Genomic DNA, 23,127 nt, shown 5'->3' on the forward strand with positions numbered 1-23,127 from the left:
TTGGGCCTGCTCTGTTTCTCACCAAAAAAAAAAAAAAAAAAAAAAAAAGTTTATTAGGCTGAGTTTGGAACCAAGTAGAAGAGAAACTATTTAATTTGCCCATTCAGATTAGCACCATGACTCAAGAGATCTAATACACTAACTCTCCCAGTGATTTATACAGCTAGACGGACTCACTTTTAATTAAGGATATTCTCAGAAGCCTAACATTTAATTTTACTTAGAGCCAGAGATAAATTAATGATCAGTATATAGGTAAAAAAAAAAAATCTCTAGGGATTAAAGTATTTTTTAAGTACCTGCAAAGTTTCTATCAGTTTTCCATAGACATTTGGGTAAAGCATGAGCTGCTTTGCCAGGCGGCTCTTGTTGCTCTGTCAGTGAAAGAATGTAAGGTTAAGACAGATGCTTTAATTTCCTCCAGAAAACCACGGTTGTCAATAGGTAGTGAAGATGATATAAACATTGTGTGATAAGTGTCGCTGTTAGTTCTGCTTGGGTGCCGACTACTTTCTAGGGGACCTTGAGCTACCAACATCACTGAAACATTGAAAGCAGCCTTTTGCCCTCCCCAGACCCCTTTCTAGCTAGAGTTTCTGATGTGATTCCCTTTCTGCCCTTCACGTGTACTTAACAAAACTGTTCAGTACTGTCGTGCCTAACTAGATCTGGCAGCTGTCGATGGCTGTAAGGCCAGTAGTTAGGGCCACGGGTCCCCAATCTTCATATTAGAGCGAAGATGACATGACCCTGGAGCCAAGCAGTAGCCACAGTGACTTCTGATTTCTCAGCTTCCTGACTATAGCTGAGACAGAAGTTCACTAACTGTCCATTTATCCAGTTTCGTGCTTGGGAGCTTTTACTGCAGAGCTAGCCTGAACCCTATTACCTAAACCCTCCCAATGATGTTCTAGACAACCAGTTCTCTTTGGTAAGTTATGTATTTTCTACTTAAAATAGCCAAAACTGTTTCTGTTATTGACAGTCAAGACCCGGTTGACGACAGTAGTTGGCATCAGAAGTGGGTATAAGCAACTGACCATGGGTATGAGATTAACCAGCTGACCTAGCTGACGGCGAAGGCGGTGAAAACCTGGCTACCATTAAGGGATAGAATACCAGTGTTGTGAGCAGAATTGTGTCTCCCTGTCCCCCAAATTCAGATGCTGAAGCCCTCATCCCCAGTGCCTCAGAACACAACTGTATTTAGAGATATAGAAAAGCAATAGTTGGGTTAAATTGGGAACATAATAGTGGGGCCCTAATACATCATGACTGCTGTCCCTATAAGATGAGGAAACTAGGGTGACACATGCACAGGGACACTCACAGTGACAAGGCAACCGTCTGCAAGCCATGGAGATAGGCCTTATAACAAACCCACCCGCTAACAACACCTTGGTCTTAGCTTTCCAGAACTGTGAGAGAATAAGCTGCTATTTAAACCCCCCGGCCGTGGTAATTTGTTATGATAACCCAGTGAACTGATACAAGCAGGAATAAACCACAGCATTCTGTGCTCTTGCTTAAGTTCTGCTGATAGTCGACCGAAATAAGGGGCTTACTGACAGCAAACCAATCGGTAGGAATATGGCACCTTGTGACCGTCCCTCAGAATGCACGCCTCTGAGCCTCTGAGCCTCTGACATAAAACAACAGTCTCGGTCCCTAACAATGTCATTGTTAGAAACTACCTAGTTTCTATGGCTATCTCACGTCTCGTCTAGCTACAGAGTCTCTGTAGCTGCAAATGCAGACTCAGAATTTTATATTTCAGGTTGCTGAATTAAATCATAGGCTGAGTTCACAGTCCACTCAGATCTGTGACTTAGCGCATTAACTGCAAAACTTATTCTAAATACCCAAACTTCCAAACTTCATTGAGCCTTCCATTCCAGCAGAGACCCCCCTCCTCCTGCTCCTTCTGTGAATGTTTCTTAGGTGCACTCACACTCCACAGGTGTGGTTGCCTGAAGAGGACAGAAAACGAGGTCAGATCCCCTGGAGCTGGAATTACAGGCAGCTGTGATCTGCCAGATCTGAGTCCTCTCAGCAGCAGTAATCGCTCTTGAGCACTGAGCCATCCCTCTGTCGCCTTCCTGTTCCTTCACCATCCCTGCCAGGCCTTGACTAGACCTCGACTGAGATAGACTCTGCAAAGGGATTTCTGTGTTCCTTATTCCTCATGGTTATCAGCCCTCACTGCCTCCTAACCTCCAGAGAGCCTGTTACGGCCAAGCTCATGAGAAGAAGAGTTGCCTGCCTGAAGACGTGTAAGATTTCCATAGTGCCAGTGAGAGGCTCAGCAGAAACAGGCGCTGCCTCTACTTCTGATGACCTGAGTTTGGTCCTCGGCTCCTGCAAGCTGTCCTCACCTCCACACGCACACTGTGGCACCCACACACCCCTACACACACACACACACACACACACACACACACAAAGTAGAACTGTCATAGGTAATTTAAAAATGAAAAATAAATGAGACTATTTAGATTCTGTGTGCCCAAATGTTACTAGACATTATAGACAGAAATGATGATGATGATGAACATTTGTTCACATTTCCAACCTATACCAATTACTTTGAATGTATGATTTCACTTAATTTTTTCCAAAAATTCTATTAGTTTTTAATTTCATTTATATCTCTTAGGTAAAGAATTAGTCATAGAAAGGTTGACTAACTTTGTTACCTGTGGTTATGAAGTATGTGGTAGAGTTATGTTCTGTCCAAGCTCTTTTCTTTCCTCTCCATGATGGCTCCCTACTGTAGACCTTACCTGTTGTCTGTCACAGGAAGGCTGATTTGCTGGCCAACCCTCTGAGTTACAGATCACATAGACTTGTGTAAACCTGTAGCAGTTTATTTATTTTTCTCTTTCTGGTTCATTGTCCAGGCTGGTCTCATGCTCAGGGGATGCCGGCAGCCTGATACTGACCGATGGAAAAGGAGATCTGAAGTGTCGCATCTCAGCAAACCCATTCAGGATAGACTTGGTGTCTGAGAACGAGGCTGTGATCAGCATCAACTCCCTGGGCCAATTATACTTTGAGCACCTACAGACTCCTCGCAGGCAAAGGTATTTGTAGACATCTCTTGACCCTTGAGGACCTACCTTAACAAATACCAGCTGCCTCAAACCCTGCTCCTCCTGCCTTGCTGGCTGAGCTTTCTTCCTTCTCCCTCACACACACAAGAAGATTTTAAAGGTGGCTGAAGAGCTTGTGTAATACATTTTTTGTTATGCTATTTTTAATGTTTCTCAGTTAAAAAAAAAGTTGAAGAATGTGGTGGTTTGAATAAGATGTCCCCAGGGTCTCCGGCATTTGAATGCTTGGTCCCTATTTGGTGGTGCTGTTTGAGGAGGCTTAGGAGGTCTAGCCTTGCCGGAGGAAGTATGTGACCAGAACCAGGCTTTGAGAGTAGAAGGACATACACCATCCCCAGTTCACTTTGTGCTTCCTACTTGTGGTGCAAGATGTAGCCCTCAGCTCCTGCTCTAGTGGGTCATGTCTGTCGATTACTGCCGCCACTCCAACCTCATGGACTCTTACTGCTCTAGAATCCAACACCAAACCAACTTTTCCATCTCCGAGTTGCCCTGGTCATCATGTTTTATCACAGCAATAGAAAAGTAACCATTAGAAAGGCTATTTATATGATAATGACAGAGTAGTTGGCTTTTTAGGTATTTTTATTTTTCCTTCTTTTCACTACTTCTTACTTTTCCCACAATGAGGACATATTACTTTTATGATAAATAGTAAGTTTTTCCAATGCTAACATTTCAAAATAAAAATAACTTGCAACTTAAAAAAAAGTTATTGTGTGGAAATAAATAATGCAAAATGTTTTATGTGGACCACATAATCACTTATTCTGATGATAAAAACAGCAAGTATAGACTGGGAGATTTTAAACCAACACTTGGTGAAAATGGGAGAGGCCTCTCTTCCAGACCATCCCAGTCTTGACAGCAAGTGCCTTTGCCCACTCAGACATTTTGCTGCCCCTACTTTCTTTTTTTTTTTTTTTTTTTTTCTTTCTTTCTTTCTTTCTTTCTTTCTTTCTTTCTTCCTTCCTTCCTTCCTTTTCCTTTTTTTTTTTTTCCTTTTTTTTTTTTTTTTTTTTTTTTTTTTTTTGAAACAGGGTCTTGTAGTTTAGACTGGCCTTGAAGTTACTATGCAAGCAACAGTGACTATGAACTTCTGATACTCTGCCTTAGCCCTCTAAACTCTTGGATTAGTTATGTGCTGCCATTGCCAGGCCTATAATGATGTCATATTTAATAAATTAAAGGATAGAATTTATGAAGACTTGGAAATGAGACTCTTTGTTACTGCATTAAATCCTGCCAGTCTTCCCATTGACTGAAATAACTTTATCTGTGTTTAAACAGAGCTACCCAAGGGAACGAGGAGAGTGCTCCGGCTGACACCTCTCAGGTAATTTAAATCTAGCAAGTTACCCTTGATCTTCTTTAACACTCCTGTCAACAAGTAGTGGATTCTGCTCCCTTCTTCTCCAGAGGGGTGCTTGGTATATAAAAGGGGATTTCTTGCTGTAGTCTGTTTACTAACCTTAGCATCTTGGTCTTTTTAGTGGGTGTGCGCATGCCAGGAGTGGAAGCCAGAAATCAGTACTGGTGTCTTGCTCAATTATTCTCTATTTACCTTTTATTACATTTCATTTATGTGTGTGTGTGCGCGCGCGTGCGCGTGTGCGTGTGTGTGCAGTATATACTATGCATACTGTATCCATATGTTTCTTATATTAGGAGGAAGGAACTCAAAGGGAAAGGAGACAGGTAAAATGCTAAAGAACTAGTCAGGCTCTTCTATGGAGAGACCAGCAATGCTCTTTACTTCACAGAATCTGTTGAAGACCGCCTCCTGCAGGGCAGGCACAGTTGAAGGCACTGGTAGTTCATCACTAAACTGACCTAAGGTCCTTGTCCATCAGAGCGTGCCTTCTTTTAAGGCAGCCTTTTTCAGTTTACCCTAAGCCCAAAGACAGTTTTAAACATAGGGATAAGTGGTCTCACTTCTGTTTTTAAAAGGTTATTTTGGCTGAGTTATGAAGAACAGACCCTCTAGAACTCAGTCTTTTTGTGCGTTTGTGTATGTGGGTGTGGTGTGTACATATCTGTGCATATGTGTCCATTGGTGTGCCTGCATGCATATGTGGGGATCCGAAGCTGACACCAGGTGTCCTTTTCAATCACTCTCCACCTTATAAAGCAGTCTCTCACCCGAACTCAGAACTTACCAATTCGGCTAGTCTAACAGGCTTTCTTTTGGGCCACCAACCTGCTCCCAAACCAAGACACAGAGACTTCTTATTACTTATGAGTGCTTGGCCTTATCTTAGCTCTTATTTCTTGTTAGCTCTTAGAACTTAAATTAACCTGTTTCTCTTCATCTACATTTTGCCTCGGAGCTTTTTACTTTTCTTTCCTCTGTAGATCTTACTTTCACTGCTTCTTGTATCTGTCTGGCAGCTGCCTGGCTTCTGGCCTCAGGCGTCTCCCTCTCATTCTCCTCCTCCTTCTTTTCTCGAGCCTAGATTTCTCCTCCTACTTATTCTCTCTGCCCGCCAGCCCGCCCATCCCCCTCGTGCCTAGCTATTGATTGTTCAGCTCTTTATTAGACCAATCAGATGCCTTAGGCAGGCAAGGGGAAACAAATGCAACATACCTTTATATAATTAGACAAATGCAACATAAACAAACGTAACACATCTTTAGCTAAAATAATATTCCCCAACAAGCTAGTCTTCCAGTCAGCTTGTTTGAGGATCAACTGTCTGCCTCCCAAGTGCAGCCCACTGTGTCTACCCAACATTTACATAGATGCTGAGGACTGAACACCGAGTGCTTTACCCACCAAACTGTCTCCCCAGAACTCTGTAGCCCAGGCTGCTCTAAAACACATTATGTAGCCTAGGCTGGCCTCCAACTCACAGCTATTCTCCTGCCTCAACCTCTTGAGTGCTGATGTTATGTGTATGTACCACTGTACCTGACTAGAAATCTTTATTCACAGCCACATAATTCCTGACAGAGTCTTGACAGTAACTGTGGCCATTTGCAATGATAAAAGTATTTCTTGTGCCCTAAGGACAAAGTCTTCTTTTTCTCAAGACTCGTCTGTATTGGTGAACATAAGAAAACTTTCTGTTTCTGAACAGAGAAGATAAATGCATGACTATACACTGTGTTTGATGAGGTGTCAAGTCCACTTTGGGAGACAGCTGATCAGATAGCTTGAGCAGCAGTTTTGAGTCACAAATCCCTTCACAAAAACTTGATAACATAGCTGTAGGAAAATGTTCAACTGTTTGAGGGAGTCCCCAGACTCTAAAGCCATGCCTGGCCCCAGGGTAGCACAGTCCCTACCTCAGACATTCAGATGTGACTCCAAAGAAGCACAGACTCGCTTTACAGAAGCTTTGATGATGACGAAGGAAGCTAGAAAAGGACAACTCATTTTCAAACACATTTCCTTTCATGCGGTTTATATTTTCTCATTCTTATGTAAAATTGAGAAAATTGTAGCTATAGAAAAAGGTAAGACCTGAGAATTCACTGTCTTCCCATTTTATCTGACATCTCAAACCATCACAGACACACACCTGCTTGACAAGGGGAAACTCAGTGAAAACAAACATCTGCTCTGGTCTCTCTAAGTTGGGCCAGGAAGATGGCCCAGGGGGTGCTGCCGACGTTATAGCCTGAGTTTAACCCTCAGGCCCCACGTGCTAGAAGGAGAGAGCTAATTCCTGTAGGTTGTCCTTTGACCTTTACACATGCACTGTGGCTTGTGTACCCCTCAGACACATAAATGAGTGTGAGAAAAAAATTAGAACTGACTTAAGTGATCAGATTCTCATTGTTTTACCTCATATGTTCACATGAAAATTTTTTCTTTTCACTGGGTGATGGTAGCACATACCTTTAATCCCAGCACTTGGGAGGCAGAGGCAGGTGGATCTCCATGAGTCCATAGTAAATTCCAGGACAGCCAGGGCTACACAGAGAAACCCTGTTTCGAAAAGCCAAAAAAAAAAATTTTCCTTTTATTTCTTTTACATGCAAAGGCTACATTTTTCCAAACACCATCATATTTTAGTTCATATGAAGATGTTTTTTACAAGTAATGTATCAGTTCTTCAAAAAATTAAACATGGAATTGCAGTATGACCCAGTAGTCCTGCTTCTTGTTTGTTTGTTTGTTTGTTTGTTTTTCAAGACAGAATTTCTCTATGTAGCTTTGCGCCTTTCCTGGATCTCACTCTGTAGACCAGGCTGTCCTCGAACTCACAGAGATCCGCCTGGCTCTGCCTCCTGAGTGCTGGGATTAAAGGCGTGCGCCACCACTACCCAGCAGTCCTGCTTCTTGTATGTACCCAAAAGTGAGCGCCTTGCAGCACTGGTCACAGTAACCATAAGAGGAAGAAACACATGACAAAACCAAAATGTGATCTGTGTGTACAATGAAATTGTATTCAGCTTAAAAATGAAAGTTCTGACGTGTGCTACAAAATGAAGAAGACCTGAAGACGGCCTGTGAAGTGGGCCAGTCACAAAAGAATAAATACGATACGATGAATCATGACGATTCCACTTCATGAGGTGACTGTCGTCAAGTTCCTAGAGTAGAAAATAGAATGGTTTTTGCCAGGGATGCACATTGTTATTTAGTAGGGAAGTCCAGTTTAGGCCAATGAAAAACTTGTGGAGCTGGTGGTTGAGGATGGTCATCATCATACCACAGAGCAAATGTACTTGGTGGCACTGGTTTGCACACTTGGAAATGGTTAAAAGATAAAGTGTATGTTACATATTTTAACACAGAAAAAAAAAGGTTCATAAGGATGAGTATTAACTTTGTAGAAAACACAAATTTGTTTTATTAAATATACATTATAAACTGGTCTTCAAAAATATGGACTCATTTCTCAGTTTGGTTTTTTTTTTGTTGTTGTTGTTGTTTTGTTTTGTTTTGTTTTGTTTTGAGACAGAGTCTCAGTATGTAGTCCTAGCTTACTATGTAGACAAGGCTGGCTTTGCATTTACAGAGATCCCCCGGCCTCTGCTTCCCCAGCGCTGGGATTGAAGGCATGTGCTAACACACCCTGCATTTTCTGTCTTAAATTTTTTGTTAATAATAATAGTAAAAATGTGCACGATGCATGTGTGAGGGCGAGTGTGTAGGCCGTGTATTTCTTGCCTTCCAGCCTTTGTGGGTTCCGTTATTGAATTGGTGTTGTCAGGCTTGCATTATGAGGAGGCCTTTACCTGCTGAGCCATCTTGGAGTACCTCACTCTTAGTAATCCAGATAAGATATACTATTATGGTAACCTCATTTGTTGCAGTTTATAAGCTCATTTTGATCTCCATTTTATGTGATTAGGAAAATCAAGAGGACCTAGGCCTGTGGGAAGAGAAATTTGGAAAATTTGTGGATGTCAAAGCTAATGGTAAATTGTCAAAGCTAAGGATATAGTATTAAAAAAATATATAAATCATTCCAAAATAGCCAAATATTTATGTCTAAAAGTCACTTGAGGGCTTGGGAAATAGTTCAGTGATAGAGTACCTGGCTAATGTGGGGTTGCCCTAGATTCAATCCCCGGTGCCATAAACAAACAAACAAACTCCTTGAGCTTTGGCACCTAAAACAAGTAACTTCTGTAAGGTGAACAAAAATCTCTGGGTGGGGTTTCCTATTCTTCAATCATGCATTGCAACAGAGAAGTAATTATATATACCTTGTAGAAGAATGAGAACGCTACATGGGCCACATGCAGCTTATGGTCTCAGGAAAGGGCCTGGGCCAGCACACTGCTTGCTGTTCTGAGTAAATCAGACAGCTATCAATTCCACATTCTACTTTCATGAGATCCAAGTGATGAGAACCCAAGTTATACAGCTCATCTGCTCTAACAGTTTTAGCTAGTAATTCTCAATATTTTCAGACCTCCTCATCATTGTCACAGATGCCACATGCCTGTCTGGGACATTTCTCACCAGCTTAGCAACATGGTTGGGAGGATGGGCTCACATATCAAGGTCATGGGAAGTCATACACGGAGGATCTAGGAAAGCCTTCTTGCTGTTCTTATTTAAGAGTTCTTGTAGAGAGAGAGAGCCACAGACAAGGCTGGCAGGAAGCTTACCAGGCAGAAGAGAAGCACAAACTCATCCAGCAAAGATTACATGTGCTCAGTATCAGGGGAAAAGGAGCTTCCGCATACGGCTCAGGCAGCATAAGCAGTAAGTGAGCAGAGCTTTTCATACGTATGTATACATTACGTATAACCCTCACTTTTGCATACACATACATCCACCAATCCCCAAACAGCACGGCATCTTACTATCAAAATCAGTGCGCAGCATTGGTCAGTCGGGGCAAGTTCAGCTCTCTCTGTCCCAGTCTAGTTAGCTAAATTTACTGAATCTTTTAGATTGATCTGTTGAGAAGCAAATTCAGCCATGAGTCTGACCCCTACAGGTCCTTCCTCTATTGGTTTGGATTTCTCCTTTCATGGGTTTGAACATCTCTATGGGATCCCTCAACATGCAGAATCACACCAACTTAAAAATACTAGGTAAGTGGCAGAAAGAATTCTTAAATCATCTCTGGCTTGATATTACTTATGGAGTTAAGAAACCTTCGTAGTAGTTTTCAGGGTACTGAACAGTAAAAGAGAATTGAAAGCTAAAAACAAACAAGCGAGGATCTGTATGTTTATTCTCTCTCTGCTCTTGACTGTGAATGTCTGTAATAATGGACTGTAACCTGGAACTGTAAGCCAAATAAGCCCTTTCTCCCTAGGTTGTTTTGGTGTTTGTTTGTTTGTTTGTTTTTGTGAGAGTATCTGTCACAGCGACAGAAATGAAAGTAGCACAGGACATAAAAATGGGATCCAACGCCACCAAGCTGTCCTCTGACTTCCGCATGTGTGTACACACACTCATATTAATAAAAAAGCTGTAATAGTGAACCCAAAAATACAGACATAAATAAGGAGTAATTATAATTGAAGTGGAGGATCTTTTTTATGGAACCCTGGGAGAACAGTAAAAAGAAAATACTGATCTAGAAAAGGACTTTCACTCTAAAGAGGACAGCATGCCTGAGAATGTGGCATCTCCAGTTCCCTGTGATTCCCTGGAGAGACCATTTCAGGCTGACACTACTGGCAAATGGATCCCAGGGGCATCTGCCTAAGAGGAGCCAAAACCAAAGGGAAGCAGAGGTTGTTTAAGGTCGTCAGGGCTGGAGACTGTTTATTTAGTAGGTAGGCATAGAGACTAGTTCCTCCCCCACCCGAGCTTGGAGCCCCCCAGCTTGGAGCCCCCATCTCAGTCCTGTTCCAGACCTTCAGGTGGGTTAGGATGCACTTCTTTTCCTTAGCTGCAGAGAAGTCTTCACACAGTCCATCAGCAGAGGGGGCTTATGTGTCTGCTATTCTGGAGGATTCGCAGGGGACCTTTAGAAAAGGTATCTCAGGATCCGAGCCTGAGGTTCCCAGGGAGCCAACAGAGACAGAGGAGGAGCATCACATGCACAGGTTGGGCCAGGAAACCTTTAGGCAAGTGATAAGAGATGAGTCTTTGTAGGGGAATGGTTTTATATAGGGTGGTGTTACATGCCCAGGCTGACCTAGAACTTGCTATATAGCCCAGACTGGCCTCTAACTCACAGTTCTCCTGTCTCTACCCTCCAAGTGCTAGGATTATAAATGTGTGCCTTCAAGCCTGGCAGGGGGTGAATGATCTGTTTACAGGAGACAATGAAGCTGTTCTATTCATTAACAACCCACTTGTGTATTGGGTGATAAGCCTCCTTTGTGTTTCAGGGACGGAGATGCATACCGTCTTTATAACCTAGATGTCTATGGATATCAAATACATGACAAAATGGGCATTTATGGCTCCGTGCCTTATCTCCTGGCCCACAAACAGGGCAGGACTGTAGCCGTTTTCTGGCTGAATGCCTCAGAAACACTGGTGGAGATCAACACGGAGCCAGCAGTGGAGGTGAGCTATGGAATGTGCCTGCGCGCCACACTACCACACTGCAGTCAGAGCCTTTTCTGTGCAGCAGCATTTTCCCGTGACCAAGAGCTTTGCTGTGTATTTGGCGAATGTCAGTAGGAGCTACCAAATGTAGATAGATTCCCTTAGAACTGGGTGAGAGAGGTGAAATTTCTCAGATTTTCGTTACGTCCTTTTCCAGCACACACTGACCCAGATGGGCCCAGCAGCTGCCAAACAAAAGGTCAGGTGTCGGACTGATGTGCGCTGGATGTCAGAGAGTGGAATCGTTGATGTTTTTCTGCTGACAGGACCTACACCTTCTGACATCTTCAAGCAGTACTCTTCCCTCACAGGTACTTGCATGGAGATGGCTAGTTCCTCACTCCATTATGTTTCGTCTGTCCTGTGTATCATCGCTGCAACTTAATATTTGTTCTACGCTATGTAGAAATCACAAGCAACATCCCTAAGCATTTTAAGTAGCAAGCGTTTTTCTTCCCATCCTCATTACATCCAGGCAAGCTAAACATGACACTAGACTGCCCACTCTCCAATCCTAACACTTGCCGCATGCCTGCGCCTGCTTGGAGCCTTTAGTCTCTGGGAATAATCTCCCTGTAGCAAAGAGTATTCCATCCTAGACTTCTAAATGTGTTCTTCTCTGTTAAAATATACTACTGGCTTTAGCAGTAAAATATTTGTTCTTTAAGAGACTAAAGGTCAGGGCCAGTGAAATGGCTTTGGTGGGTAAAGACGCCACCAAGCCTGAGGACCTGGTCACAGGGACCCACGTGGTAGAAATAGAGAACTAACTCCCACAGGTTGTCTACACACGCGCACACACACACACACACACACACACACACACACGCACGCACGCACGCACGCATGCACGCACGCACACACACACACACGCGCGCGCACTCACACGGAAATGCACACGCACGCACACTCACACGGAAATGCACATGCACACGCGCACGAGCACACGCGCACACACGCACATGCTCTGCTCCTTGCAGGATAAGCCATCTTTCTCCCACCTTCACCCCAGGCTGGTAACTGGGTCAGCTAAACTGGAAGTTCCTCAGAATTCAGAGGCATTTCTCTCTTGTCCTGTCTTCTTACTTCAAAACCATCCATTGGATTTCTCTTCACATGATCTGTCTGTTCTCACTGAACCACCTTCCTTATCACTGATATTGGGAAATTTTACAGTAAGTTCCCTTGATGCATTCCTTTCGAATGGTTTCTGTACTGAGGGCGAGACGCGGACATTCTCAGGCTTAGTGTCCTTCAGCCCTGGGAAACAGTCTCTACCGTTCCCTTCAGGGTTTCGCATCCTTGTTCTTCATCCTTTTTTCTTTTTGCCTCTTCCCTGAGAAATTTTCTCATCGTATCTCCCAGGCCTTCCATTTATGTTGTCATGTTTCTGATGTGAAGGACATTCTTGTCTCTGATCCTCCCCTGCCTGTACGCCCCCCCCCCATGTACTCTGTTCCATGATGCCTAGTCTACTTTGTTAGTCTTTTATCTTTTTTCATCCTTTGAGATACTGATGATAATAGTCTTTTAAAAGATTATATTTTTCCTAGCACTCAGGAGGCAGAGGCAGGCAGAGCTCTGTGAGTTCGAGGCCAACCTGGGCTACAGAGTGAGTTCCAGGACAGAGAAACCCTGTCTCGAAAAAAAAAAAAGATTTTCTTTTTTTTATTTTAAAATTGGAGATATTATTTAAAGTGTTGAGATAAAGTTCCTGCAGGGCCCAGAAGAAAGTGTCTGAGCCCCTGGAGTTACAAGTGGTTATCAGCCACCCGACATGTGGCTCTACATGGAAGCCTTGGTGCCTGGAGGGATCTGGTACCCTAGCACTTGAGGAGCATGTGGGGCCCCTGGCTCTGAGATTTATGGAGCAGGGAAGTGCTGCTCTCCACCTTTGTGCCTTCCTCACACACTCTGCGTGGTTCAGCAGACACCACCTCCCTTACCTCCCACCCTCCAGATTATGCTGAACATACTTTCCTGGCCTGTTCTTGGGTTTCAAAGCTTCTTTTTTGTAATAATTTTCATGAGTCAGTTCTCTACTTCCACAATGTGGGACCCAGGGATTGAACTCAGGTCAACAGGCTTGCTAGCAAGAACCTTTACCCGCTGAACCATCTCACGGCCCTCATTTTTTTCAAAGACAGGATCTCATGTACCTCAAGCTGACTTTGAACTTTCCATGTAGCCAGGGATGTCTTTGAACTTATAATTCCTCTCCCTCTACCTCTCCCAAGTACTGGGATTACAGACATGCCTCACCACCAGTTTTATAGAGTGCTAGGAATTTTGAACCCAGAGTTTTGTGCATACTAGACTAGTACTCTGCCAGCTGAGCTGCATCCACAGCCCCACTTTGCCGTTTGTGACTCTAAGTAAAAATGATGAGAAGAGTCTGATCTTGAAGTACAGGGCACTTTATAAACTGATCCTTGCCAGTTTCATCTCCTCTCAGTCTCTCACATTGTAATCCCTGCAGGATTTATTTTCTCTAAGACCACATGTACTTCTCTGCCTGTGTCTCTAGTCTCTGTTCTTATGAGCGCTACCTGGTCTCCCTGCCTGGCATCCTCCTGCTTATTCAAAGCCTCCACCCTTCTCATCTGCCTTGGGAAACCTCTGAAGATCGCACATTACTCTATAAGCAGAGTGTAGGTGTTCCCACAGCACTAGGCTGATACCGTTAGCATAGCAGTTATACCTCAGGATGGGGTTTATTTATAGGCCTGTCCCATCACCCTAATTGCCACTGTCTTCAAGGCAGGGTCTATTTTTTCTTATCCTTTATAGCCTGTGCAGTAGCAAGTCCATTGCTTAATCCCCTGTAGAGATTGGGGAGATGTTCGCTGATTGAGTAACATTAGTGGCCTCCATTGTCATCTTCTTTTTGAGGCACACAAGCCATGCCCCCTCTTTTTTCCCTGGGGTATCACCAGTGCCGCTGGAACTATGAAGATGAGCAGGATGTGAAGGCAGTGGATGCAGGTTTTGATGAGCACGACATTCCATACGATGTCATGTGGCTGGACATAGAGCACACCGAGGACAAGAAATACTTCACCTGGGACAAAAAGAGATTTGCAAACCCCAGAAGGATGCAAGAGCTACTCAGGAGCAAAAAACGCAAGGTGAAGTCAGCCTGAGGCTGAACGCTTTTTAATCCCAAAGTTAGATTTGTCTGGGCACACCAGCAGAGGAAGACCCTCTGATGAAAAAGTCATTGTGGAAATAGTAACTGTGATAACAGAAGACGGGTGTTCAGAGGTAAAGACGGGTGCTGAAACGCGGTGACGCCATCCATCCCTGCCACAGCGTGTGAACCCCCAGAACAGTGAAGGGGCCCGAGTCTTTCCGTCCTGTTGGCGGCAGCTACCCTGCTGGGATGGCGTCCTTCTCCCCTAAAAAGTTGACCCCATTGTCAAAATGTTTGGTGCTACACAGACATCAGAAGCAGAAAAGTTTCTCACATAGGGAGGCATCTGGGGAGAAGCCCGGCTGTCTCCCAAACTACTTTGAAAATGGCTTGAGAAAGCTGGGAAAGGGGACCAGCTTGGTGTCCCTGGTGGCTAACAGCTGGTGCTGGCCTAAGAGTTCTTCCACATGGGCTGGGTCGTTGGAATCCCTGCCACTAACGGCAGAGCTGGTTTTGCCAGCTTGACTGCAGGTGGGCAGAAGGGTAGGAGGACGTGGTAGGGCTTGAAAGTCTTAACAACGGAGGGTCAAAAATGGAGTCATGGGGACCAAGGCGGCTCAGCAGGTAAAGGTGCTTGCCCCCCAAGTCTGACAACCTGAGTTTGATCCCAGGATCCCACGTGGTAGAAGGAGAGAACCAACTCATGCAGCTTGTCCTCTGGCCTCCCCATGCACACCATGACAGGCATGTGCCTCCCCCTGCTCCACACACAAATAGACAAGTGTAATTAAAGGGAAAAAAGTAGCCAGATTCTCTCTCTTTTTTTTTTTTTTCATACGTTTCACTGACAGACTCTCCCTGTAAATTTGGCCAAGGAAAGAACTGAAATTTAAAGGAGAAGGAGAGAAACCACCAAGAAGTACATAGTTGCTGTTACTATTTTGACGGTTTGGTTTGGTTCTAACGTTAGTTCTGTGGTTTCTGTGGTTTGGACGGGGCTCGTGAGGGGATGGGTGCACACATATGCCTGTAGAAGCCAGAGGACGGCCTCATATAATTTCCTAGATGCTATCCACTTTTCTTTTTTCTTTTTTGTGAGACGTGGTCTCTCACTGACTTGGCTGGCCAGGGGACCCCACAGACCTGCCTCCACCTCCCCAGGGCTGGGATTACAAACCTGTGCCATCATGCCTGGCTTTTCACATTGGTGCTGGGGCTCAGATTCAGCCCTCATGCTTGCAAGGCAAACTCTTTATTTCCTGACTGAGTTAAATCCCCAGGCCTGCTCTTGATTTCTTTAATGATTTATTTCATCGGTGTTATAATGTGCCTCTAAATACCTAGGGAGTTAGGATCTTGCCTATTTAATCCCTTCTTATAGCACCTGGCATCACAGATAGAAGCTTAATAAATGCCATCTTAGATGTGTATGGGGGCTGCTGAGCTGGCTCTGGGGGTAAAGGCACTTTGTCACCAAGTCTGCGAAACTGAGTTCAAGCCCCAGACCACACATGGTGGCAGGAGAGAACCATCTTCTTTCAGACCAACAGACAGACACACACAAAATAAACAAATAACTGTAAAATAATCATAAAAACCATAAACCATGGCAATTAGAAGAGAGGATTTATCTCATCTGATAACTTTTTGTTTTGTTTTGTTTGTTTTTCAAAACAGACAGGGTTTCTCTGTGTAGCCCTGGCTGTCCTGGAACTTGCTCTGTAGACCAGGCTGGCCTCGAACTCACAGAGATCTGGCTGGTAACAACTTTTAGTGAAAGGTTATAGGGATTTAGCAATGTCCAAAATTTTCAGTGAGTTGTAGTTTCTGAGTAAATCTCGACTCTCCCCATCCCAAACTATGGTGAAAACACCTGAGTGGACATAAGCCTCATAAAACTGACATGGTCTTTAAACCTCTGTCCCGACAGCTTGTGGTTATCAGTGACCCCCACATCAAGGTGGATCCTGACTACTCAGTATACGCCAAAGCCAAAGAACAGGGCTTCTTTGTGAAGAACCCAGAAGGTGGCGACTTCCAAGGAGTGTGTTGGCCTGGTATGGTAACCCTTATTTCCACTGGTTCTGTCCCAACTGATAAAACATCTGTGGTTACAGTCTCATTCCCTGTGGGCATCTCTTTCTCTTCCAGACACATTTTCATCACCTTTAAGGGAGATACGCCATCACCTTTTTGGTATCTTTAGTAACACCTGGTAGAGTGAGCTGTGAGTGCATTTATCAGTCAGTGACCAGAGGATGAATGAAAGATAAGCAAGCAGACTAGTCTCCATGGCATGTTAACTCTCTAAGCAAACAGAGATAAGAAGTAGGGAGTGAGGAAAGTGTCTCAGGAGAGGGCGGGATGCAGAGATGAAGTGTCTGGCAGGCAGGCTCTCCCTTGTGGTTGCTCTTGGTCCTTTTAGCCCATAGTTTTGACTTTCAGCCTCTCATGAGTGGCCTCAGCTGCCTGTGGAACTCTAGATGCAAAAGTTGTTAGTTTAAAGCCTTGTTAGAAATTCACCGAAGACCAAAAGAAATCCCCACTGTGTCATAAATCCAAGTGCTGTGGAGAAACCAGTACCTTCCTTTCCTCCCTTGAGCCATTTGAACAAGTCCACGTTCTCTTGAAACACTTGGGTCACCGCAAGGGATTGGGCAGCCTTTCCTGCCTTTCTCAGCCAGTAGTGAAGGCCAAGCTCCATCCTGACACCTGCTCAGTGGCATGCCCATGGGCTCTGGGGTTGAAAGGTTTAAATTTTCTCTCTTTAAAGATGGCTTCGTTCACTTGCCGACCATGCCTGTCTCAGTTGTCCTTTGTACTTGACACAAGGTGTCCATTGGTGACCTGACTCTCCCGTCCTCTTCCCCGCACGTCTAACTGTGAAGACCACTGTTCCTGACAGACTCTCGTGCATCTGCAGGTCTCTCGTCTTACCTGGATTTCACCAATCCCAAAGTCAGAGAGTGGTATTCCAGCCTTTTTGCTTTTCCTGTTTATCAGGTTGGTTTTTATTCTCTTTGTTTCCTAGTTAACCAGAAAGATGAAAGGAAAAGGTAGTCGCTTAGAACTGCTTTAACTAAGTAGCTTTTGATATATTGCACACATAAAAGGCTAGAATAGATACCACATTATAGACTTTGATGGTATTAGGAAGGGTACTATATATATTACTAGATGTATAAAAATTGTGGTTTTTACCTGTCATAACAGACTATGATATATCAAAATACAGTATAATGTACTTTTATTCTATTTTCTAAACACTATGTACATTTTAATATAAAATCCTATTATATAACTATTATTGAAAATTAATATGAAGTCAGGCATGGGGCACAGTAATCATAGCACTTGGGAAGATGAGCAGAAGAATTGCCTTGAATTCAAAGCCAGCTTGGGCTATGGAGTTAAACTCTGTCTCCAGAAAAAAAAAAAAATGGTGATGCACACCTTTAACCTCAATTGGCAGGCAGAGGCAGATGGATTTCTGTGAGCTGGAAATTAGCCAGGTCTACATAGCAAGTTCCAGGACAACCAGGGCTACATAAAAAGACCCTATCTCAAAAAGAAAAGACAGCTGGGCGGTGGTGGCGCACACCTTTAATCCCAGCACTCGGGAGGCAGAGCCAGGTGAATCTCTGTGAGTTTGAGGCCAGCCTGGTCTCCAAAGCGAGTTCCAGGAAAGGCACAAAGCTACACAGAGAAATCTTGTCTAGAAAAACCAAAAAAAAAAAAAAAAAAAAAAAAAAAAAAAAAAAAAGAAAGAAAGAAAAAAGAAAGAAAAGAAAGAAAGAAAAAAGAAAAGACTTAGGACTAGGGAAATAGCTCAGTTGACAGAGTACTTGGCTAGAAGGCCTGATCCCCAACACAGCAAAGACCCATGGTCGTACATGCCTGTAATTCCAGCAGCATTTAGGAGCTGGAGGATCAGAACTAATGTCATCTTCAGCTAATCATCAAATTCAAGACCAGCCTAAGCAACATGAGAGCTGGAGAGAGAGAGAGAGAGAGAGAGAGAGAGAGAGAGAGAGAGAGAGAGAGAGAAAGAAGGAAGAGCCCCATCAGCAATAAAGTGGCTATGGCAAGTGTGAAACTATCTTATAAACCAGTGGTTCTCAAACCTGTGTCAAAACCCGTTAGGAGGTCAACTGACCCTATCTCAGGGGTCACATATCAGATGTCCTGCATGTCAGATATTTATGTGATGATTCATAACAGTAGCAAAATTATAGTTATAAATGAGGAATTGTATTGAAGAGTTGCAGCATTAGGAAGGTTAAGAACCATAATGTATTGTTAAAAGAAAAATATAATAATCAAAATCTTAAAAGAACCATAGAAAGAACTGAGGTCACTTCAGAGACCTGTTTTCAATCAGTTATGGTGATGATGACAATCACAGTAATATCTAACACAAATTGAATGCAAGCCACGTGCCAAGGGCTGTCTTAGGCATTTGATGGGCATTACCCCATTTCTTCTTGATAAAAATGCTCTAAATTGGAACCATAATTAAATCTTAACCCCACGTGTAAGAAAATTGAGGTGTGGAGAGTTTTAAAACTGACAATGTCACCCATTTATTAAGAGATGGACCCAAGATTTGAATTCAGGTCTGTTTGTCTCCCAAGCTCAGCTTTTAAGCACAAGATACTTGCTTCTGAGTATCATTGAATAGGAGATTAGAAAAATACTTAGAATACTATAGACAACAATCCTTAGGCAAAATATGGCTATAGTCATTCACTTCATTATTGTCTGTGGCTGCTTTCATAATACTGTACCAGAGTAAAATAATTAAAGAGCTCTTATGATGCATAAAGATGGAAATGTGCATTATCTAGACCTTTATAAAAAGAAGAGGAGGAGGAGGAAAAGGAGGAGGAGGAGAAAACTTGCTGATCTTTTTGCCTTAGAAGTACTAAAAGAAGACTGAAGGCAAATATTTGGAAACTATACACCCTTATTCTTAGAAATGCATTTGCTTAGAAGCCAGGCATGGTGGTACACACCTTTAATCTCAGCACTCAGAGGCAGAAGCAGGTGGATCTCTGTGCATTCAAGGTTAGCCTTGTGTACATAGTGAGTTCCAGGACAGTCAGAGCTACATAATATAGAGTCTCCAAATAAAGGTGCATTTGCTTAAAAATAGTTAAGGAAACACATAGGCCACATTCAAACACTGGAAATATCATCTATCATGTGGATAAGGTCTCAGGTGTGTTCTATAGTGTCATAGAAGGAAGCTAGGCCTTATTAGGACATGGTGTACAGAACACAGCATTAAGAAATAGTGAAATGAACTGCCTGAGGCTTCCTGTAATGATATTCAAATGCTGAGAGACCATGAATTTTATAAAAAGAATGTTAATACAATTTTCAGTAGATGGAAAGAACACAAATTATATGTCAACAAACAGATAACTCAGCTGTCAATTCTTTCAGAGTATTAGAGAAAAAAATAAATTCATGTATAGTAATAATTGCTTTTAGTTAAGAGTTATAGCAGAGATTTCTTCTCAGCTTTTTGGATAAGATCATGCAAAGACTTGTAGTAGATAGTGGATGATACAGAGCCTCATGGTGAATATTCACAATTTTTCTGGCACATATTCCCTAAGGATGTCTTTGTGTGAACTTTCAGAGCAGTATGTATTTCACAGATAATATAGTGCAGCATTCTTATCGAAAAAATATTTATTGATAGCTTTCTTTGAGTCAGATACTGTTGTAGGTGCATGGAAATTTCATTGGACAAAACAGAAAAAAATTTACAACCCAATTGGCTTAAAAAAATAAGAAAGAACGAAGAGAGGGAAAGAGCAGGGATACTATCCTGTTAATATCATCCCTGGAGAAGGATTCTCATGAACAGGGTTCTCTTCCTAGGGATCTACAGACATCCTCTTCATATGGAATGACATGAATGAGCCCTCAGTCTTCAGAGGGCCAGAGCTAACCATGCAAAAGAATGCCATTCATTATGGCAACTGGGAACACAGGGAGCTTCACAACATCTATGGCTTTTATCAGGTAAGTCGTCCCAATCAGAAGCCAGCCAGAGTCATATGCCCTGCTTTAGACAGGGAGTCAGTTCTGTAATCAAGAGTACTCCAGGTCTCTTTGTGTGTGTTTGCTGTCACCTACAGTGAGTCTCAGATGACAGCCAGTTTATTATTTCTCCCTCTACTTCCTTTTCTGTTCACAATAAACCCAATAAATCTAAAAATATTCTATATGGCATTTGATACTACTAGAAGACCTTTATTGGCACAGGCAATCTATAAATATGTTAACGAAAGTAATTAAGGCAAGGTTTTAAATTTTGTATATCTCCATCTATTGCTAGCTTAGTTGAGGTCGGTGGCACACATGTGCAATCCTAGCATTCATGGTACAGAGGGATTGTGAATTAAAGGCCTGCCTGACCTACGTAATGAGTTCTAGGCCAGCCTGGACTATGCAACAAGAGTCTATCACAAAAGCAAAAAGCAGACAAGGGCTAGTGATGGCTCAGTGTTTAAGAGTTCTTGCTGTTCTCCCAGAGGACCTGAGTTTATTCCCAGCAACTATACTGGGCAGATTACAACAGCCTGTGACTCCAGCTCCAGAAGATCCAGCACTTTCTTCTGGCCTTCGGAGGCACCCGCACAGGGAGTATACACTCACATATACATAAATTTTAAAAATATTTTTAAAGGGGCTAGAGAGATGGTTAAGTGGTTCAATCCCCAGCACCCACATGTCAGCTAACAACCATCTATAATTCCAGTTCCAGGGGATCCAAAGCCCTCTTCTGGCCCCCATGAGCAGTACATGCCCATAATACACGGAAATACATGCAGGCAAAACACCCACATATAAAACAAAAAAATACTTAAAAAATTTTTTAAAAAATCTAACAACAATTTCATATATGTATATACATATTAATCTCCTAACATTCACACCAGAAAAGCAAGACTTAATATATAGATTTATACTTTAATAAGTATATGTCATAGTTTCCATTGCAGTGATAAGACACCATGGCCAAGGTAACTTATAAATGAAAGCATTTAATTTACCTTATAGATTCAGAAGGTTAGAGACCATGGTGGGATAGCAGAGGAACGGCTGAGAGCTCATATCTTGATCCATAACTACAACTTTAAGAGGGAGGCACACTGGGAATGGCTGGATGTAGCCTTTTCCAGATACTACATGTTTATCTCTCTATCAGCTTTTTGCTTTAATTGCCAACTGCCTTAGGGAATTTCTTATGTAGGCTGAAGTGAACACTTAACGTCTCTGAATTTATTTTTTTAATCAGTGAAAACCATTTGACTCACAGATTATTGTGCAAACCATAAGGAAATATATTATAAAATGCCCACCAATCGTTCCACTGAATAAATGGTAGCTTGGTTTTTGTTGTGTTGTGTTGTGTTGTGTGTGTGTGTGTGTGTGTGTGTGTGTGTGTGTGTGTGTGCGTTTTCTGCAGTGCTGGGGACTGAACCCTGGGCCTCAGGCATGCTGGGTAGCCACCCTTCTACTCATCTGCATCACTGCTCCTCTTCACTATTATTTCATTGACATTGCTAACAGAATAAATGTTCCATCTTTACTAGGCAAATTGGTATCATTCACTGTATCATCAAAAAGACCTGATGGGTTTATTATTTCCCTTTTCGTGGTCCCCCCAACTGCTACTTTTCTCATGTTAGTAGTCTATTGAGGATGTTGGCACAGTGCCCTCACCCTGCCTCCTCTTTCCAATCTTTCTTCACTGACTTACAGCAAATGGCTACTGCAGAAGGATTGATACAGCGATCTAAAGGGAAGGAGAGACCCTTTGTTCTTTCACGGTCTTTCTTTGCTGGATCACAAAAGTACGGTAAGAAATGGCTCACATTATAAGACACAAGAGAGCTACCCACCCTTTTCTTTAAAGCACATTTATGATATATGCTACCTGCTGCCTGCTGCCTCTGTGTTCCTCTCCATAGCCTTCTAACTTACAATGTAGAACATGATGTGCTCTGGCATGTGTATTTTATGCTATGAATAAATGGTTTGTAGGTGTCTCAGTTGGTAGAGTAGACTGCCTGGGTTTAATGTTCAGCACCATATAAACCCAGGCAAGCTGGTGTATGTTTGTAATCCTAGCACTCAAGAGGAGGAGGCAGGGAAACAGTTCAAGGTCATTTCCAAGGCCATCTTGGGCTTCTTGAGACCCTGTCTTGAGACCCTGTCTCCCTCTCACACACCAAAAGACAGTAAACCAATTTTCATCAAGTTTAGTACTTTTTTCCTACTAAAGAAATGGCCACTTACTTGTTGGGAGAGTGACTTCAGAGTGTTCCCTTTTCTGTCATGGTCATCTCTGATCCTATCTTTTTGACTTAGGGAATCACATCTCTAACACACGGCTTCAGCCAGTGTTCCTCTTAGCCATGTGGCTTAAAATAGACCTGGCTGTTGCTTGCTGTCAGGGTCATCCATGACTGGATCTGGTTTACCAGCTAATACAGATCTAGTTCAACTTCACCACTCTGTGGCAGGAAGGCTATTTTAAGGCCCCTGGCCTTGCATAAGTAACTGAGAGCTTAGGTCCTAGTGTAAAGAACCTTACCTTTGTTGTATCATAGACATGTTTGGGTCTCTCACTCAACCTCCCCAGACCAGCTCCTGTGTTCTTCAGCCAAAGGACAGAATAGTGTCAACAGAGATGCTCATCATAGCATTAGACCTTGAGACCGAAAGAAAAGTTTACATGTGTAACAGTAAAGGAGGGTTACAAAGGTGTGGTTAACTGCAGGACACACTGTCATGATAAAAGCAGTTTATAGTTTAAATGTTTTTTCATTTATTTTAGGGGGTGTGACACATGCCACCTGTGTAGAGGTCAGAGGACA

The 23,127-nt window shown here is 42.9% G+C and overlaps 1 protein-coding gene and 1 long non-coding RNA gene across 5 annotated transcripts in view; one reads left to right on the forward strand and one right to left on the reverse strand.

Annotated features, from left to right (window-relative positions):
• The window catches only part of Ganc (glucosidase alpha, neutral C), a 55,126-nt gene that overhangs the window by 10,587 nt on the left and 21,412 nt on the right, over positions 1-23,127 (forward strand). The window contains exons 5-15 of one of the 3 annotated variants that reach the window (XM_028854468.2): positions 2,901-3,083; positions 4,404-4,449; positions 8,420-8,486; positions 9,521-9,617; positions 10,872-11,052; positions 11,252-11,405; positions 13,987-14,222; positions 16,158-16,284; positions 17,151-17,230; positions 20,120-20,263; positions 22,010-22,106. In XM_028854468.2, coding sequence (XP_028710301.1) covers positions 2,901-3,083; positions 4,404-4,449; positions 8,420-8,486; positions 9,521-9,617; positions 10,872-11,052; positions 11,252-11,405; positions 13,987-14,222; positions 16,158-16,284; positions 17,151-17,230; positions 20,120-20,263; positions 22,010-22,106 — 1,412 coding nt within the window. Of the gene's footprint in view, positions 1-2,900; positions 3,084-4,403; positions 4,450-8,419; positions 8,487-9,520; positions 9,618-10,871; positions 11,053-11,251; positions 11,406-13,986; positions 14,223-16,157; positions 16,285-17,000; positions 17,231-20,119; positions 20,264-22,009; positions 22,107-23,127 lie in introns of those variants that run through there. The other 2 variants (XM_028854469.2, XM_028854471.2) reach the window with 2 other exon arrangements.
• On the reverse strand, positions 299-22,699 carry LOC119087880. Of its 2 annotated transcripts, none has more exons than XR_005091390.1 (3): positions 22,547-22,699; positions 17,165-17,254; positions 299-374 (listed from the first exon to the last, which is right to left on the reverse strand). It is a non-coding gene; the product is annotated as an uncharacterized LOC119087880 (long non-coding RNA). The 2 variants fall into 2 exon arrangements; XR_005091389.1 differs by lacking the exon at positions 299-374 and adding an exon at positions 16,508-16,706.

Source organism: Peromyscus leucopus, chromosome 4 (assembly GCF_004664715.2).
Source record: "Peromyscus leucopus breed LL Stock chromosome 4, UCI_PerLeu_2.1, whole genome shotgun sequence".
Lineage (NCBI taxonomy): Eukaryota > Metazoa > Chordata > Mammalia > Rodentia > Cricetidae > Peromyscus > Peromyscus leucopus.